At 32.4% G+C, this 20,729-nt stretch overlaps 1 protein-coding gene and 1 long non-coding RNA gene across 2 annotated transcripts; one reads left to right on the top strand and one right to left on the bottom strand.

Moving 5' to 3' along the window:
• Positions 1–841: 841 nt before the first annotated feature.
• Positions 842–19,950, top strand: Rab1 (RAS oncogene family member Rab1). The gene is made up of 5 exons (XM_088224120.1): positions 842–1,006; positions 10,591–10,855; positions 14,820–14,951; positions 16,688–16,920; positions 17,638–19,950. The coding sequence occupies exons 1-4, from the start codon at positions 993–995 to the stop codon at positions 16,892–16,894; spliced, it is 618 nt and encodes a 205-aa protein (XP_088080246.1). The 5' UTR covers positions 842–992; the 3' UTR covers positions 16,895–16,920; positions 17,638–19,950.
• On the bottom strand, positions 19,567–20,316 carry LOC148283078 (uncharacterized). The gene is made up of 2 exons (XR_015821943.1): positions 20,178–20,316; positions 19,567–19,780 (listed from the first exon to the last, which is right to left on the bottom strand). It is a non-coding gene; the product is annotated as an uncharacterized LOC148283078 (long non-coding RNA).
• Between the last annotated feature and the right edge of the window lie 413 nt (positions 20,317–20,729).

The raw sequence follows: 20,729 nt of genomic DNA, 5'->3' as shown, positions 1-20,729 counted from the left end.
TAATTTTAGAATATTGCGTCTTTTACTAGTGGTAACATGACGTTACATCACCGCGCGCAAAGGGATTATTTACCACAGTCTTTTAAGAGTTAAGAAAACAAACATTCATCGACTTAATGGAACTTTGTGGTTTCTTTAATATAAATATGTATGTTACTACTGAATTAATTTGTTGTATAAATAATTACTTGTATATTGCTGTAATAAATATGTAAAATAATAATAAAAAAATAAAAAAATAATAATAATAACAAACGTTACTATTTGAAATTACGTTTTCTGTTGGTACACATAAATATACATTAAAGTAGGTATCAATTTTAATTTTATACAATGACAATAAAAGTTTTTTAAAATTTTTATTGTGGATATTATGTTTAGGGTGAGAACTATAATATATTTCATTATTACTGCCATGATGCCCATGATTCACAAACATGAAAAATTACATTGCTATTAAATTGAGATTATAATATTAATTTCTTCTGAAGTAAATATTTTTGTTTGATGCGTTTAATGAACATTAATTTTAATATAAATTTGTGTTTTCATAAACTAACCCCGTTTTTCTGACCACAACATCAAGAACTTCCTTTTGACGGTAAATACTGGCCACATAGAAAATTTAGACGGAGTATAGAAAAATCGATGTTGCCATATATTTTGTGGGCACTTCATGAATAAATTTAATTTGCTTCTATGAGAACGTGCATAGTTGCTAGTAATGGTTCTTTTGTTTTTACTCATTGCAACTAAAATTTACATCGCTACTCGTACAACGTAGATAGACATCCGTGACAGCAACCGAAGTTTCTGCCAAGTGGCACTACTGGCTGCTGTTACGTCAATCTTCGCTGAGTGATCGGGAGGCGGCGGCCATATTCTACGTATAATATTAATCAAATTGTGGTATTTTTTACAAGGCAAATCGCTCCAACCTACCTCTTTTCAAGTATTGTTTTAAGTTTAATCAGTTCAATAGGATATTGAAAATGAATCCAGAATAGTGAGTACACATTTCGTCATGTTCTTTCAAACAAAAACAGGCTTGTCTTGTCATTTTTTTATTTTAGTCTAGTCGACAAAAACATATTACGCATTGTACTGTCATGATCATAATTATTCGTCCGATTCATTCAATTTTCGATTCAGATCATCGAAATATTGAAGTCTCGTTTAAATCGTTTATTACAGGCCTTTTATTATCTGCATTCTTTTGTGAGTCATGGTCTCCCATTCCATTTTATCAACACTAACGTGTCGTGTTTTTAAAGGATGCATTATATTTTGTCGAACTATTTCTAATGACTATCAAGATAACTAGTTTCACTTTGTGTCAACATGCACTTTAAAATACTCTCTCGTCGCGTACGATGGCATGTATTTGTTTACGATGGTATCGATATTAGTTCTTTGTGTTCATTTATTGCGTTTCTTAAATATCGGGAAATGTGTAAATATAATGGCAGTCGAAATTAATCCTCCCCCAATACGCCATTATATAAATGACGAGTTTACATACAAACTTGTAATTACTCATCAAATATAATAAATGGTTGATCTTAATGCAATGAGTCATTTTGATTTCATTTACAAGGCTTACAATATTATGATTTCTACTCGAGTATTTACTATCGTAAGCATAATTGTTATTAGATACATCATTATTACATTATAATTCAAGTGTAATTCTTTCTTACTTACCGGAGATCTAAATACGCCTGTTGTTTTTAAACACAGAAATATCTCTTATTTAATTGACTGAATAATATTTTATTTTTTTTCTTAAATTAAAAAATTGTTTACATTTTTCTTCTGTGTACTAAATAATATTTCTAATATTTAAAGGCTCTTATGTATTATACAGTTATTATAAATATATTAAAAATAGGATTCAAATTGGGCAAACTAAAAACCACTTAAACTCTTATCTGTGGAGTATCAAAATGTTAAAAATGCATATTGCTCTAATATCTTTCTTATTCGTTGTTCAAAATATTTCAAATTATTAATTTCTTAACTGTAATTCGAGTATACTTTAGATTTCGATCTTTTGTTGGCTAGGCTCAAAACACTAAATATGACACAACCGGTTATAAAATGGTTCGGATCATATTTACGAGCTAGACAACAGTGCATCAAAACACCAAATCATCAATCGGAATGGGTTGATATTGCCGCTGGAGTACCTCAAGGTGGAGTTTTATCAACATTACTATTTTCCCTGTTTATTAATCCGATAGCAGAATGTCTCAATTGTTCATGTAATCTCTATGCAGATGATTTACAATTATATCTTCATTGCAGACCTGAAAACACCAGCGAAGCAATAGAATCGATGACTAATACACTAAATTGCGTGTCAACATGGACAAAAGAGTATGGTTTACTAATAAACTCATCTAAAACACAAATTATGTTTGCGCGTAGTCAAAGATTGCTTAATAAGCTAGACGTATCTTCACTTAATCCTCTTAATGTCAATGGTACCAATATTCAATACAGGAAATCCGTAAAAAATCTAGGAGTACAAATGGATGAACATCTCTGCTGGCGAGCTCATACTAATGAATTAAGCCGCAAAATATTTTTCAGTCTACACTCACTTAGAAGGTTGCAAAAATTCTCACCCATTAATACTAAATGCACCCTTGTACAAGCATTACTACTACCCATTCTAGATTACGCTGATGTTTCCATGACTGATTTAAGCTGTGAGCAACTCGATAAACTTGACTAAACGACTTCAGAATACATGCATAAGGTACATTTTTGGTCTTAGGAAATATGATCACATTTCTGATTATATAGGCAACTAAAATGGCTTAAAATTAGACAGCGGAGAGACTATCACTCCCTCTCACTTCTGTTCAATGTACTTCATAGTCCTAACGCTCCTATATACCTGCGTGAAAAATTTCAACGCTTATCAGTTCATGGTTTACCTCTTTGTTCTTATTTTCAAGGCACTCTCTTAATACCCATCCACAATTCCTCTTTCTTCTCTAATTCATATAGTGTCCATGCGGCTTGACTGTGGATTCATCTCCCATCCACCATCAAAGATGTTACTACATTATCTCTGTTTAAATCACGTCTGAAGAAACATCTCCTTTCTCTTCCTTAATCTCTCCTCCTTTCCCTTTTCCCATTGAGTAATAGTTTTGATTTTAGGTAATTTATAAACAAATACGTTTATTTCTATTTTTATATATCTTTTGCTTTTTAATCTTTTTTTTCTATTGAATATGTTCTGTAACTTGAATTATAAAAATAAAATTTTTATCTTATTGGCTGGTTGGAAGAAATTGTCATTTGGCAATAAGCCCGCCAATGTACAAATAACATTATGTACAAAAAGTTAAATAAATTAAAAAATATATATATTCCGAAAAACTCTTTTCAAAACAGAAAACTTGTACAATAAGTTTTTCTGGGTTATTATGCCGTGTGTCGTTCGTACTCTCTACCGACGTTTCGGATCGCGTTACAGCGTCCATCATCAGGGTTGATGTTATTTGTGTATGAATATGTGTTACGTTAGGTACTTAGAATTTTTACCGTGTCGTAGTCGTTTTTGTGTGATGTTATGTATTTGGGACTTGTACCGTGTCGTAGTCGTTTAGATTAATGTGTACCATTATGTACTTAGGATCTATACCGTATCACAAATCTGTGTTACATTGCAATCTTTATGCGATTTCTTTATGACTGGGTACCAGGATGTTTTTAATCGCATCCCATCATCTCTGTTTATGTTGTCGGGATGTTTGTAAATCTCAATTGCTTCTTTTACTAGTCGTGTTTGGTGGTTCTTTGGCCTCCCTAAGATTATCGGCTCAAAGGAAAACTTATGCCCCGTTTCTATGTGGTGCTCGGCCAAGGCCGATTTTTCGGGGTAGCCGAGCCTGCATGCACTCATGTGCTCCTTTACTCTCTTTGTTATATTTCTGGCAGTCTGCCCGATGTAAACCTTAGGGCAGTTTTTACAATCCAGTTTGTTAATGCCGTACTTCAATAGACTTCTGGAAAGAAAACTTGTACTTCAATAGACTTCTGGAAAGTAACCTTATTTGAGGTGGTAAACAAATAATGCAATAATAGGCAGTAGAGTAGAAGGAATCTATAACAAATCTAATGCTCGATGAATAAGTAAGTACATGACGATGTACTCGCCAAAATGTAGTGTTATGCAAGTCAAAGTTTAAATGTCCTATTTCAGTGTTTTTCAACCTTTTTAATACGCGACCCCATACAAGTAAAAAATATCCAGTGAACAAAATCTTAATTTTATTGAACTATTCGTATATCAGCCATTTTAATGAAAACATATTTAATTTTCTTCCTATTGAGATGATACTTATTATTCATCGAGAAATTGAGCGGGCCATCTGGCCGATGTCATGTTTAAAATGGAATTTAATTCGTATAAGATTGACGTCTTTTGAATGAGGAGAAAAGAAGAACTTCGAGCTGACAAGGGAAGGGAAGCTTTGATTAGTGCTATTCACCACATCCTACCTACATGTTTGAACGTACGTTGGTTATTTGCATCTCAAAAAAACGAAACACGATTGAACACATTATTAAAAAATGAATAGGCACAGCCTTCTCAATGAAATAATTGTATTTTTGTTGTAGTGTAGGACCTTTTCTTTTTATTTTTTTCTTCGCTCGCGATTGCAACCCACAGGTTAAAAAACACTCCTATTTAATGAAATAGTCTGATTATTTATTTATTTAATGAACGCCCAGAGGGCTCTTACAATATACAGTTAAAAGTACATATGAAATATTATAGAAAATAACTAAAATAAAATCACAACTATTACACTTAACATGTCATTCATTCTAAAAGAAAATAAAGTGAAGATGAATGGAGAAACACATTAAATAGGGGAGAATTGAGGGGATGGCCATTGAATGGATAGGATAGCTAATTCGATAGCAGCAGGAGTGGTGTGGAGCAAGTCCAACAGCTCAGCATAATTATTAGCTGTTCTGTCACATCGGAGCATGTGTCGGAGTCTGGTGGTCCTCACGGGTACACAAAAGTTTATCAGGGACAGTCATTTTAATATTAGACGCAACAAGTACATTAACTTTCATCAATTATTTTATTGAATCACTTTTATAATTTCCTTTAAATTATTTCCAGAGAAATAATCTTACCAATCAGAGTAACAATTATTTCTCTTAATTCATCATCATTAATCCTCTTTCCGCACCCAGTGGTGCATAAGGCCTGCATTGATAAACCAAATGCGGTGTATTTCAATTATCTATTACATGAAGGTAAGGTGATGAGTCCTACACTTCAGGTGCCTGTCCTGGGACAATGAAATATTGCTATTTAAACATACTTTTAAATCAATATTTCACGTCCACCCTGCTAGGAACTGAATACGGGACCTCAAGAATGATAAACGAAGACGCCAACCACCGACTACGAGGCGGACTTATTTCCACTCAATTTTCTTTTTCAGGATTTATACCTGAGAGTAGCCATCGCGTCGAAAACACTCATCCAGGGTTCTGTATCTATTCCATACGCAGAACTGTACTCTTCATCCGCCTGGATACACTGATAATTCTTAATTCATACTTTTAATTTATTATTTCCTAGCTCAGTGTTGATTTTTATAATCACATAAAATAAATACAATAAGATAGAGAAATATCGGCTGAGGGCTGCCCGCCATTCTTGTGATAATAATATTTTGATTTTAATGAACTTTTGCATATAAACTTATTGCATTATACTTAGTTGTAAGCATGCCATGTCTTTGTTTCGCAAGTTCATTCGTATCCCACACAGTTGTCTTACTTTCATCATTTCCCTATCCACACCCAGTGGTATAGGACACTGCATTAATACAAAAAATGCAGCGAATCTGGGCCATTTTTTACATGAAGGTAAGGTGATCAGTCTTACTCTTCAGGTACCAGTTAGGGACTATGAAATATTGTAGTGTAAAAACACCCTTTTAAATAATATTTCATATCAACCATGTCAGGAATCTAACCCGAGATCTCTTGCATCGTAGGCAAATACGCTGTTCATTGCACCACGAGGCCGACAAATTCAGCCATGTACATCAGAGTGGGCCGATGATGTATGAAGTTTTTTTTTTTTAGATATCAAAGTGAAAGAGGTCTATAAAGTATCCTTTTGGATCGCATTGAACGTAAAAATTATTAAAAAAAATATTCCATACTACTTTTGGCCCTCTACAGAAGTTTGAAGTTTATTACTGTCTGAACATTTTTTAAATTATCTATATTGATAAAATTATTTTTTGTTCGTAAAGATATAACTTAATCACATTACAAATTCAAACACGTAATAAAACCATTGAAATGCAAAAAATTTACACTCCACGAAACTGATTCCGTTGAGCGCCTGGTTAATATAAACAAAAACAATGGCTCATTAAAACGATGCTACCCATTTATTACAAAATAAAGAGCAACTCACGCCCTTTGATGCTTATTTAATATAATTTAATGCACATTATAAAATTTAATAAGGCTGATTTTCTTACTTAAATACGAAATGACAGCCGATTTAGCGCAAATAATCGACTTTTTCGAAAACTTCAAGCTCTGGTTGAGGGCCAAAAGTAGTATGGAATATTTTTTTAATATTTTTTACATTCCAAATAATCCAAAAGACAACTTTTTGGACCCCTTTCATTTCGAAAATCAGAAAAAAAAAATATCAGCCCACCCCAATGTACATGGTGCTCAAACACGTCAACCACTACATGAGGCGGTCATATCTCCACCCAATTTCCTTTTTCAGGATTTTTACCCGAGTCTCATTTTACTCTCATTAAGGGCTTTGATTACAACGGAAAGTAAACAAAGTTACCTTCAGCTGTCTTTAAATTAAAATTTCATTTGCGTACAAAAATGTGTATATTTGTTTGAAAATTTATAAAGTACTTCCCCGGTTATCTGTACTTAATATTGATATCAATGTTTAATTTTTCAGACAGAAAAATGGTTTTTACTTTACAGACAGTATCATTAATAGTACTGGTTCTATTTTAAATACAATTCTCTCTTTAGTTCACAAAACTGTATACGCACTCGTTTCGTCTACATATGAGCGAAAACTTGGTTGACTCCAGTGCTAATCACATTGAACTGAGAATTTTCTGCGAGCTTTATTTGTTCAAATAAATAAAATGCCTTTTCAACCACTATGCAAATTCTATAACTTATGTCTACCAAATTATAATAAACTGAAATCAATGATAAATAAAAAGGTAAAATGAACTTTTAAATGATATAAGAAAAAAGTTAGCAGAAATAATTAGTTCAATTGCTTCTAATGCAGCTCATACTGAATTGACCCTTATAACCTCTTTATTGAAGTACGATACTTGTATATCAATGTGAAAATGACTAACGTGTTTATATGTTATTCTTAAGCTGTGTTATTTGGCACTTAGTCAAGTGAATGTCTTTAGAAAGAAAGTACTCGTTTTCACACCACGCATTTGTGACCATAAAAAAAAATCAGAAACATTTCCTGCATTATTACTTGCTCTCATTTGTTAATGAATCATGATGACAGATGTATTTTATACTGCGCAATTAAGTATCTCATGTTTTTCTTTTCCACTTTAAACCTACGCAGGTTTTTTTTCTTATTCTATCAAAACTGAAAAGTTCCGCTACACTCCTCTCCTTTCTTCTCCGGACCTTGCCTGATTTTATTTTCAATCCAGTTAGCTTTTCCACCTCATCGTCTTAGTTATGCTTTTAATTTTAGAGGTAGTGTCGCTCACTCCTTCTGGTTTGAGGCTCGAACTTCATCTCAATTTGTTTCTCATTTTCTAATATGGATATTTATTGACCTCAAAATTTAAATATTTGGGAAAACTATCGAAACGAAATGTAAAATTGAAAATTTTAGTGTGATATAAACACAATTAACATACAGACCTCGCTTCCGCTACATTCATACATCTTCTCTTGCATGTGCGCCAATTATTCTGACCTTTGACATATCCATTTTCAAGTGTTAGTTGGATTTCGTCATGCTTTGTCCTCGGTCTTCCTCTATTTCTGCATCCATCAACATTCGCGTTGGGAATCTTTTTAGCCATTTTTCACTGTCCATTCGCTCTACATGTCCAAACCAATGCAGAGCTCTTTTTTTGATTCTGTCTATAATGCTTATCTCAGCCTTACACAATGTATGGATCTCGACATTTGTGCATCTATCGTACATAGATTTACCCGACATTCGCCTGAGAGGTCGCGTTTTGACAGCATTCAGCCTACTTTCATCCCTGTTTTTCCAAATCCATACTTCACTTCCATACATCAGGGTAGACTCCAGGACTCCATTGTGAACCGCTAATTTCGCCTCTTGCGAAAAACATTTATTTGCCAAGGTTGATTTTTTTTTGCATAAAAAATAACTATTTGCATTCTTATGATTTACCCAAATATTTCATTTTAAAGGCCATTTTCAACGAGTTGTAAATAACTCACTATTAGAAAATGGGAATCAAGTTGAGATAGAGTGGGGTTCGATCCACGGACCTTTGATCCGTGAGTCCGAGACACTAGCCACAGGACCACAACCCGATTCCGATCAATTTAAGTGCACCGTTCACTCTGTTCCTAGACCCAGCTCCAAAACGCCCTTACAATATACAGTTTAAAAGTACATAAAGTTTATAACTATAGCAAATAACATAAAATAAAATCATTATTATAAATATGTAAGTAATTCTAAAAGAAATAAAGAAGAATTGAAACAAAAAACACTCTAAAATCTGGAGAGTTGAGGGTTGGCCATTTGATGGGTAGCATAGCTAGATTTAATTGGAGCAAGTCCAACAGATCTGCATAATAAGAACGAATGATAATTATGTCCGTGTCTGGGTGGAATATAGAATACAGTTCTGTGTGTGAAATAGAACCAGAACTCTAGATGAGTGTTTTGACAATGGCAACCGGGTAAAAATTCTGGAAAAGGAAAGTTAGTGGAGATTAGTCCGCCTTGTGGTCGGTAAGAGCTTTTGCCTATCATGCTTGAGGTCGATTCCCGGGTTCGATTCCCGGCAAGGTCGACGTGAAATAAATATTCAAAAGGTTTATTTTCACTCCATTATTTCTTACTTCCTGAAGCGTTAGTCGGCCTCGTGGTGTAGAGGTCAGTCAGAGACTTGGTGCCCATTTTGGTCTGAATGAGGAAGTTCAGTGCTACAGGAAATTGGAAATAAAAAATATTTTCTTACACGCGGTAAAAATTTGAGTATTTTATTGTTTCCCTAAAATGAATGAAACATTCAACAAAAATAAACAACTTTAAATGTCGTCACAAGTTTTTCTTAATTAACCAATGTGTTGCGATAGATTTTTGATTTCAATTTTCGGAAACAGTAACAAGTTAATAATGTTAATAATGCCTCGTGGTGTAATGGCCAGCGCGTTTGCTTACCATGCAAGAGATCTCGGGTTAGATTCCCGACATGGTTGACATGAAATATTTATTTTAAAGGTGTTTTTACACTAGAATATTTAATAGTCCCTGGACCGGTACCTGAATCGTAAGACTGATCATCTTATCTTTATGTTACAAAAATGATCAAGATACACTGCGATCGGTGTACCACTGCAGTGCCCTATGCACCATTAGGTGCAGAAAGGGAATGATAATGGTGATGAAGCGGTAAACTGATCTAGCCTTTTAATCTTCATATAGTTAATCTATGTAATGACTCCCTTAAAATGCTTGGTTTTGTTCTTAGAAATGCCAAGATCTTTTCTAACACTCAGATTTTGAGGACATTGTATAATTCCTTGGTAAGAAGTCGTTTGGAGTTTAGTTCCATTATTTGGTCGCCACATGAGACTCGATACTCTTTGATGGTGGAGAGAGTGCAGAAAAAATTTCTGCGCTATCTGTACCTTAAAGAGTGTGGATATTATCCTTGGCTCTTCCCAACTGACTTTTTACTGGGAATGCTAGGCTATCAGTCATTATGGAGGAGGAGGGACGTTCATTTGGGTGTTCACTTTTTCCAGGTGATCGGTGGTCGCATACATAACTCAGAAATTCTGATGGATGTAGGTCTGTTCGTACCTGATAACTATCTTCGACTAAGACAGCATCGATTGTTTTACCTACCGCGATGCAGAACCAACCTGCCAATGGTTATGCCGGTTGGTAGGGCAATCTTGCTACTTAATCGCATCGCCTCGGATGTCGACATATTTCACGACAGTGGGCCTTCCCTTAGGAAAGCACTTTCTAACATTTAATTTTTCTTTTTACATTTTGTTATATTATTTTAATAACATAATTATCTACTGTAATTTGTGATTTATTATTGTATTTAGAATGAATTGGGTCTTTTTCTGTAATGTTCTAAATATCTGAATAAATAAATGAAATAAAATGAAATAAAATGAAATAAACGTATCAAATTATTAAAACATTGCAATTCCCATGCAGTTCCCTATGCACCATTGGGTTTGGATAGGGAAATGATGATACTGTGAACAATTCTTTGATGTAAAAATTATTTCTAATTAAATTGTAATGTTTTTGTTTTCCTTTAGCGATTACCTTTTCAAATTGCTGTTGATCGGTGACTCGGGTGTTGGCAAATCCTGTCTCCTGCTCCGGTTTGCCGACGACACATACACAGAGAGCTACATCAGCACCATCGGTGTGGACTTTAAGATTAGGACCATCGACCTCGACGGGAAGACCATCAAGCTCCAGATATGGGACACAGCGGGCCAAGAGAGATTTAGGACAATCACTTCATCCTACTACCGAGGGGCGCACGGAATCATTGTCGTATATGACTGCACAGATCAGGTAAACACGTAATTCATTGTGATTTTCGTATATCAGCATTTATCTCTCAATTAGCGAGTCAGTTTGTGGTCCCGTGATAGTCTCCAGATCAGATATCCGAGGTTCATTCTCTGACGTAATATGCTTCCATTTTCTAACAAGTTTTTTGTTCCATAGATAATTACACAAGGATATTTGTAAATGGTCAACAAATTGAAATATTTTTCTTAAATCTGAACTAATTACGTTTCCCCCTTTTTCTATTTGACACATGAATATTGAAATTATATAACTTCAAATTACCAAATAATAATAAGTCACTCCAAGGACAAGAGCTAGTTTCTTTTTTGGAAAGTTACAATTTTAGGATAAATATATGAAAGTAGATTATAATAGAAAAAAAACACTTTGGTAAAACACGACAAAATCAATCAATATATTTTTTTATTTATTTCTTAAGTTAGCTTATATTAAAACTAATATAAACTATTATGTACATTTACATCATCTATATATATTTACATTTCCTTACAGTAACTTTTACATTTATTTTTAAATTCTTTCAGACACTTTTCATTCTTCATACATTCAGGCATCTCATCATACATTTTTAAACCCTTATACATCAAACAATTTTGCGACTCAGCTCTTTTCAATAATGGTAGTCTTATTTTATCCTTTTGTCTAGTAGCATATTCATGACAATTTTTGTTTAAGACAACTTTATCCTTAAAATATTTTGGTAATTTATCGTGAAAAAATTTATGTATAAATATCAACATATTAAATTTAAGTCTCCTTCTTACAGATAACCATTTTAGTTCATCTCTCATTTTTTTTACATTGCTATATTTATTTTTCTTAAGAACTATTCTCATCGCTTTATTTTGTAAAATTTCTAGTTTATTTAAATTTCCTTCGTTTGCTAAAAATAATATTGTTGAGCAGTAATCTATATGTGGAAGAATGATTGTTTTGTAAATTAGTTCTGCAGTATCTTTATTTAATTTATTTCTCAATCTACTAAGGAAAAATATTTTTTTTGATAATTTTTTATTAACGTGTTCAAAATTTGCATTTGAGTTATTTCCTTGAAAATTTACAATTTATATTTGAATTACTACAAAATATTTTTTTTTCAAATAAAATATGTATGAATTCAAATTATTTTCCATGTATTTATTTGTTGTTATTATCAAAACACTGCTAGGATTTCACTAAAAATAACATTTCAACTCGCTAATGGAACATTATTCGACAGTCCTACTTAAAATTTAGGTCAACAGAGCAAATCCACTGATAATCAATATCTACACTTTGTTTATTGCTTTGAATTTGTTTTTACAAAACCAGATTATTGAAACCGGGGAAAAAATATTTGATACCGCCTCTCACTGAGTTACTAACGCAAAGAAAGTATATTTTAGGTTGATTTTATACAAAACATGTGAGTCGAGGTCCTGTAGAAATACCAAGACAAAAAGTTAAACACTGCGAGGCGACTCGACCTTCCTTGGGAGGGTCCGATGTCTTGCGGGTACCCGCTGGCACAGCGCGGGTTTAAACTGTGTAACTCGGTTATAAGCTTAGACTATACCCTGTCTGCGTAACCTATAAGTGTGAAAGCACTACAATTAATGATATGAATCATACACGTATGTATTTTAATATTGCATAAATTTGGTTGTTTTTTTTTTTTTAATCTTTCTCCTGCAATAAATTCACTGTTTGGTTTTCTTATTCCTTTTTAAAATACCTATGGTAAACCTTTTGACTTATGTAAACTAATAAAACTATTTAAATAGTCTTTTAAATAAAAAAACGACAGTGCATTATAAAATCAGATTTATTTAAAAAAATTATATGTATACATTACAAAAATACGATTATACGGCCAATATACCTAAGAGATTTGATTTTTACTTATTTCTAATAATCAAAGATAAATTCAAATTTTTTTTTATTTTTTTTTATTTATTTTTCAAAAATATTTACAAAATATTCTTAAACTAAAGTCCTGCTGAGTTGCATACATACAGCTCGTCAGCAGGTTCTTATAAATTACATTGATTATTTACACTTAACCTACATTAACAATAATTTTACATGAAAAACAATTACAGATTACATTTTGAAAAATTAAAAACTATCACTAATACAAAAAACTTTTTTCTAATAACCATAATTTGAGCAAACGTCGAACTCCTGTATTTAACTCAGTATTTTTAATATTGTTTGGTAACATATTAAATATTTTAGGTATACTGTATTGCAGTGTCCTTTTGCCATATTTATTGCAGTATCTAGGAACAGCTAGCCCTTCCATACTAGTAAACCTGGTGTTGTAATCATGTACCAACTTGAGTTTATACTCGGAGTGCGACGCATGCTGACAAATTAATTTGTACCAAAGTAGAGCCCTAACAGATAATTTATTTACAGATTTATACATTAATGATATTGAAATATTGTGTCTCTGGCGGTATACATCTTTATGTAGTAGCAATTTGATCACCTTAGAATATTTCATAGTCCCCGAAGCGTAAGACTGATTATCTTGCCTGTAACAAATAATTATTAAGATGCACTGTAATTGGAGTAAGTGCTGCAGAGCTCATAATATAAGGGAAAGATGATACATCATCAATGTTTTTTAAAACACACTTTATTTTCGTAATGTTTTGTATTATATTCCACAATATATTGGATTGCTCTCACTTGGGAAACAATGGTCTATTGAATAGCATCAAGAAATGTGTCCGAGACAATTTGATAACAACAAATTATTGATTCATCTGAATTATGCTGTTTCTCGCCCATTTTTATTTCAGTACTATCTTTACATTATCCAATGAGAAATGTGACTCACTCGGTTTTCCTCTGTTTATAAAATAACCACCATTAACAATATAACGCTCCGTAATTATTGTTCATGGCATATGCATATCTATAAGTCACTTTTGACCTTTGCCTGATCTCAATCCTAACACTGAATTTTTCTAGACAATAAACTATTTACCTTTATATTTTCATGTTACAAAATTTTAGAATTGCATATCGTCGGTATACTGATTCTTCTAAATGCATTATTGCCTTTACTCATAAAAATCAATTTGAACGTTTGACTCGACAAAATCATTTCCTGTCTTCGTTTTTCATATTTTGGACATGACTCATGAAACCAAAGTATTCCCTTTGAATTGTTTCAATAGACGAGATTTTGGGAAAAAATAACCGGTAAATGGAATTAATACTTTTTTTTAATACTTTTAATGTGTTTTTATGCATGCTAACTTTGAAATTAGACCTCAGAGGATTTACAGGATTTCGTCAGTTGATGAAGCTCCAAAAATGACATAACAGCATTTTTAATTAGTTTTTTCAAATTTTGACATTTAGAAGATTTTTATCAATAGGTTTATCGACAATACGTAAAAAATGTTTGTTATTTTAATTTAACATAATTAGTCTTAAGTGTTTCAATTTGGGTACAGCTGTTTAGTCTAAATATTCTTATATTCTGGAATATGGGGCGAAGAGAGGTTAGGTAGAGTATTGGTGGTTGATTTGGTTATTGTGATAACTGCAGAGTATGTCAGTGATGCTGAGTTTTGTGTTCTTTCTGTTTTTTTTATTATTATTATTCAGGAACTATTAGTTTGAGAAATGTTGATGGCATTGTAAAGCTGTATGTTTTTTTTAAAATATAAAATATGAATGTAACCTTAACAGAGTTAACCGATTAATAGATTGTTGAAACAGACAACAAAATGGGTATTATTTGAAATAAAATCCCAAAGTTCTGAAAGAAAATTGTATTGCTCTATGAATACAAATGCAGCTGTGTAAATTTGGTGTGTTTATATTATTTTCGTTTAATCTGTTTGATTTATTCTCGGTGTTATGTGATGCAGTTTTGTTGAAATGACCAATGAATATTAATTGTATTTGAACTTTGTCGATATGTATATTTGGATTTTTCCAGGAATCATTTGGAAATGTCAAGCAGTGGTTAGAAGAAATTGACCGTTACGCGTGTGACGGCGTGAATAAACTGCTTGTAGGAAACAAAAATGATCTCACCACAAGAAAAGTGGTTGACTACACCACAGCTAAGGTAACTAAAATACTCCAAAAGCCCCCAAAGTTTACGTAGCGTGATTCTATAATACAGCATTGTAGGTGATTCCAATTACGAATAATATAATGAGGAATTCCACTGTTTTCTAATTGATTTTTTTTCTATTAGCGTATTATTTAACTAAGCAAAAATATATATATATTTTTTGTGCGTTATTTACAAAGATATGATTTTTTTAAAGTTACATTTATCAAATACTGCGCCAAATGACTGTAATCAGTGTGTCACTTTTCAGTAGTGACGTCATGAAACTGTTGGCGTTCTTACTTTTACTGACCTGACAAGAATCTATGGAATATTGCTTTGATTACTTCATTTAGTTAATCGTAATTTGCTCATTTCTATGTTATGGTTGTTTTTACGAACGTTTCGATTTAGAAAAACCTAGAAAGTTGACATAATCTCTGGTTGAAATGTCAAATTATACAAATTATACTCTTTTTTTCTATGGTCAAAACGTTGCAAGGGCTTTAAAGCGGAAACAGGAAATACTACACGTAGATGTAAGGAGTGACGTCATTATTTACGATTTTAAAATTAATACTATTTTTCATTTATTTTTGCGTGCGTTTTTGAGATATTTCATTCTACTCCAAAATTTTTAAATATTCACGTGTACGCGAAAACATTTTAAAAATTTAATTACGGGTTGGGCTGGAATTTCTCATTACAGTAAAACCCCTGTTTTACGTTTTTCAAGGGAGCAACAAAAAAAGTGTAAAACGGAGGAAAACATTAATGTGAGGAAATTAAAAATGTATGGAAAAAATGAAATTTCATTAAAATATAATTATTGTACAAGACTATACGACAGAAAAATTGTAAGAACTGTCATGATTGGGGATTATTCATATTTACCAATGATATAATTAAAAATATTTTGTATTTTTTCAAACAATACTGCAATGTGTTATTTTTTATTGAATTTAAAAAATACATGCATAAATAATTTTATCTAGGTATTTAACCTTAAAACATGAAAATAAAAATTTGAATTTGCATAAAATGCATACAACAATTTATTCCCTAAATATTGGGAAATTTTATTTGTATGGTATCACTTTTTTCAGTATAGCACAACAAAATTTCAACTGTCAAAAGACTTGAAATTTTGTGTAAATACATCGCGAACTGTTTCACACTTTTATAATAACTGTTTAAACTATCTGCTTTTCACATTATGTGTGTATAACATCAAATAATATTTCTATTGCCAATTTTTTTAACTTTCTGCATCGTAATTTATTGATGTAAAGACTTTATTCTTCCTAAACATGCCTCAACTGCATGTCACTATTTCGTAAAATGTCAAAATTAGACACTTAAACAAAATGGTCAATTACGCTGCACCTACTTTGAATTTAGTTTGCGACAATAATTTACACATTTTTTTTATTTACCTCGATTTTATTCTTCATTCACGCGGCGGCGCCCGGTTCGTCTTTTGACAGATCGAATGAGTTATGTAAAAAAATTTGACGTAAAACCGGGGTTATGAAAAATGTCAAAAACGTTAATTGGGGGGAAAATTTAATGAGAATGTATGGAAAAAAAATGGGACCTAAATATTTCGGTGTAAAAAGCGGGAAAACGTAAAATCGAGGAATGTGAAAACGAGGTTTTACTGTATATTACTATTCGTATTTTAAAAAAATGTAAAATGAGGTCCCAGTGTATATAAAATGTTAATAAAAATATTCCTACTTACGCAGGAGTACGCAGAGCAGCTAGGTATCCCATTCCTCGAGACATCAGCAAAGAACGCCACCAATGTGGAGCAAGCCTTTATGACTATGGCCGCCGAGATCATGCAGCGCGTGGGGCCCCCTTCCCAGGGGCACGACTCCCAGGACCCGCAAGTCCGCGTCAAGATTGACCAGGGCCGCATGGTGGACACGGGCAGCAAGGGCTGCTGCTGAGCTGCCTCCTTTCCCTTTCTTCTCATGTAAGGATGTTTACTGTCGACGTATTATATTCTACACGGAACATATTGTATTTAACGAGGAACGTATTGTGTTCAAGCCAGATCGTTAAATATGCACAGTATGTAAGCCCTTTCCGCTGACCAATCGAATTATCATATTTTAACTGCTGGATTATGACGAGTGAAGTGTTTTCGATAACTATTAACCCTCAGAACTCTTTGGCGGAAGCCACCCGCCTGAAACAAAAAGGAGTCATCCGCCCGTGCAAATTGCCATGTAAAAAATACAGTATTTTTTTACATAAATAGAGTTAAAAACACAACAAATAAAACAAATTTACAAAATTATTTTGGTAAAAAATAAAATTACCTCGACTTGATAATATCGCAAATCAAATCCAAAATTCAACAAATATTTTCAAGTGTTCAATGTGTCTCGTTAAATATAGAGCTTTCTTGCTTGAAAATTCTACTTTATGAATGAGGAATTTCAGCCCTACAGTAATTAGATATAAAAAATGTACCCTTACGCATGGTAAAAATTAGAGCATTAAATTAATTAATCAAATGAAATTAATTTTAAAAACCACTGAACTTCCTCATTGACAGGCTATAACTATCCATCTATAGCATTTCAGTAATACTTTTCTTTAATAAAAGCTTGATATGATATCCTGAGGATTAGTTTGTAGAGAAGATACTTATATCTCTTTAATAGTAACCGTCCTGTTGTTGCAGCTATATGGACACAACGGAAACCGCACCACAGCTGAAGCAGGTTTCCCCGGCACGTGGGATCATCGAGTGGTCTTAGGAAATACAACTTCGCTAGTTTATTTTATTACAATCTGGTGTAGAATGTTTATTTCATTTCTGTACAGTAGCTTTAATAACTATTATTCATACATAATAGATAATTCAATAACATTAATACATATTATATATTGTAATCATTCCGATATCTGGTTCATGTCTACTTTTTAAACTTTTTATTATTATTTAATCCGAGCTATTAAAATGTGCGGTATCGATATCTGAGCGCATTGTAAATGTAATGTGGCTCTCTCCTTTTATAGATTTGTAAACTTTTTACAAAACTCGGAGTTTTCCATTCAACTTATATTTTAATGTTTTCGGTGCCCTTTGTATTTATTTCGACGCTGAATTTAATTTGATTTGTATGTGTCGCTTGGACCGTGGATGGAATCCAAGTTTGTCGATTGAACCCTCCGACATTTCTGCTTCCGAATACTTCTTTTGTTTATGTTTTATAATTTGTGTGGATGCTATCAGTGTAGAATGCTTCGCTAAGGTTTAACACGAGTATTTATACCAGTCTTGTCGGAGAGATTGATTGACATCAGAAAAAATAAAATTTAAAAAAAAATCTATGTATATTTGTATTTGATAAAAAAGTTAAGGACATCCAAAAAGAGTTTTAATTTGTTAAGGTTACCTGTTAATATATAATTTCTTGTATGCCAGATTCTGCCAGTCTGATGGTGACTTTATTCATCCTTTGTGGTATAATGGTTTGTTATATAATATTATTAATCGGTGGCTTTTGTGTCAAATACTTAGTTTTTTTTTTTCTAAACTAAACCCCTTTTCCAAAATTGGGTACAACATTGTGTCGCTATGTCTTGTAAAAAGCCACAAATACTGATTAACAAATCAGCCTAATATAGATAAAGTAATATAGTCCGTGCCTCTAGGTATATTATTTGTTTTGTATTGGAATTGTGAATATTTTTATGATCTGCGCACATATACGACGCCATTGGACCGCGTATGTATGGAAGTTTTGATTTACTACAAGCTCATCAACAATTCATTAAGTAGATGTAATCACTTATGCTAGGAAATCACTATCGGCTCTGGAATATTTTGTTTGGTGACTCACGTACGGCATTTAGTAAATTAAGATATAAATGCCTTCATGTAGTCCTGATAACACAGCAGAAGGAAGGCCGCAGCACCACACCAGGCTAATAAAAGATTACAAATACTTTTTTCAGTAAAAACAATCGCATAACACAATTATTAAAATGCTCAATTTCTTATAATATGTATCATAATGATAATGTAATACATAATTAACTTATGGATACTGATAATATCAAAAGTGTATTAGTATATTTTTTATTACTTCTGAATGTGAGGCCCGTTGTGTGGTGATAGTTAAGAATGACAGACCGGCGGGTATATCGAAGTACCTCCTCGAAAGTGTTACCTGAGAAGGTAATAACAGCCTGTATGCACTGTACTTTAGTAAATATTGATATTTTGTAAAATAAACACTGCCGCTTGTAGTAAACCTTTCATATTTCATTTCTCCATTATCCTTTTTGACAATAGAACTACCATGTGTATCACAGAGTAGTGAATTTTTTTGTGGATTTCCAAAAAAGTATTAGAAATAACATTTGGCACGTTTTATGACCTTCACCGTTTTATTCTTCCGAGAGCGTGGGGACAAAATATGTCTTTACAATTTGTTTTTGAAAGTATGTTGTAATCACTGGTTTAACTTAAAATGTTACGAAAGGTTTGTGTAATAAATCCAGCCATAAAATAATTCAGTGTTGGTTTATTTGGAGAAGGTTCCGATTTCAATAGATGAAGTAATTTAATTGACCTAAACGGAATTAAAATAAAAAAGATTACGGATTGTTCGGGGTACTGAAAGACTATACTTCTGTTCAACAAAGGAGTTGTTTAATTTTTAAATATAATGACAAACATAGTATGTATATGTTTTTTTTTTATTTCCATCGTTGGATTACTCTTCCTTAAAATTGTGTCCAATCCTTTTGGCTGCGTGGCTATGTTGGCATTTGTTCAATAATACAGCATTTAAAGTTTCTCCAAATATCTAACACTAAAATAAATGGAAAGAATTAAGTTGTCCAGAGACGGTTTACTCCTGAAGTTATTGTCATCGATTCTCACTCTGAATTAATTCAATAATATGCTTTTATTCTTATATCTTTTATTATGGAACTGAAATGACTTATCAAATAAACAGTCTTGGATGTGTTTCATATAAAATTTGTTTTATTAAGTTTACTTGATCCATTTTCAACACTACTTGACAGCGATTTCAGGATAACATGATATTAGTCAATTTATTAACTTCGTTCGTATAAATTCTTGTCTTTTAAAAAATGTCTTAGGTTTTATAATCTTCACATAATTATAATGTCATTATATGTTTCAACAGCTAATCACTGATGCGATTGGTGATGTTATGTATTTTATGTGACTTATATACTTACATAAATGCATGGTACTGTGTATCTTAACCGCTCGATTGCCAGACTAACGGGACGCAAAATGTACCCCAACTGCCGAGCATTTTGCCTGATTTTAAAGCCTTTTTTTGCAATTGTAATTTTTATGTGAAAACAGAACATAATCACCGATAAATTGCAATTCTTGGTTGGCCTCTATATAAACTGTATAAAGGCCAACCGAGCAATATTCACGTGCTTTCAACTCTGCAATAACATCTATATAAGATTATAACATGACCTAGAGTGATAACCTAAATTTTGCACCTCTTAGAAAAAACTTAATAAAACAAAGACTGCATCACAAAACTACGCATTAAAAAAAAAAGTACTAAAACAGTGCGGTATTTATACAAATACTGGATAAAATGAGCACATTCTTCAGTGCATGGCGTTCATTTTCAAACTAATCTGCACGCTCGCTGTGCTAATTTGTAAAAATCTTATTTTGTTTCATCATATCAAGTATTATATATTTTTAAAATTTGCCATAAACTAACATAAACAATGTATTAACTGTTAAATACTTTTTTATAA

The sequence above is a fragment of the Micrasema longulum genome, unplaced genomic scaffold, assembly GCF_059751315.1.
Source record: "Micrasema longulum isolate JH-2025_06_02 unplaced genomic scaffold, ASM5975131v1 h1tg000262l, whole genome shotgun sequence".
NCBI lineage: Eukaryota > Metazoa > Arthropoda > Insecta > Trichoptera > Brachycentridae > Micrasema > Micrasema longulum.
This window is presented reverse-complemented; position numbering and strand designations above follow the sequence as displayed.

Coding starts and splice junctions, on each gene's coding strand:
- Rab1 (XM_088224120.1), top strand. Junction 10,856..14,819: donor TATATGACTGCACAGATCAG/GTAAACACGTAA, acceptor GGATTTTTCCAG/GAATCATTTGGAAATGTCAA. Junction 14,952..16,687: donor TTGACTACACCACAGCTAAG/GTAACTAAAATA, acceptor CTACTTACGCAG/GAGTACGCAGAGCAGCTAGG.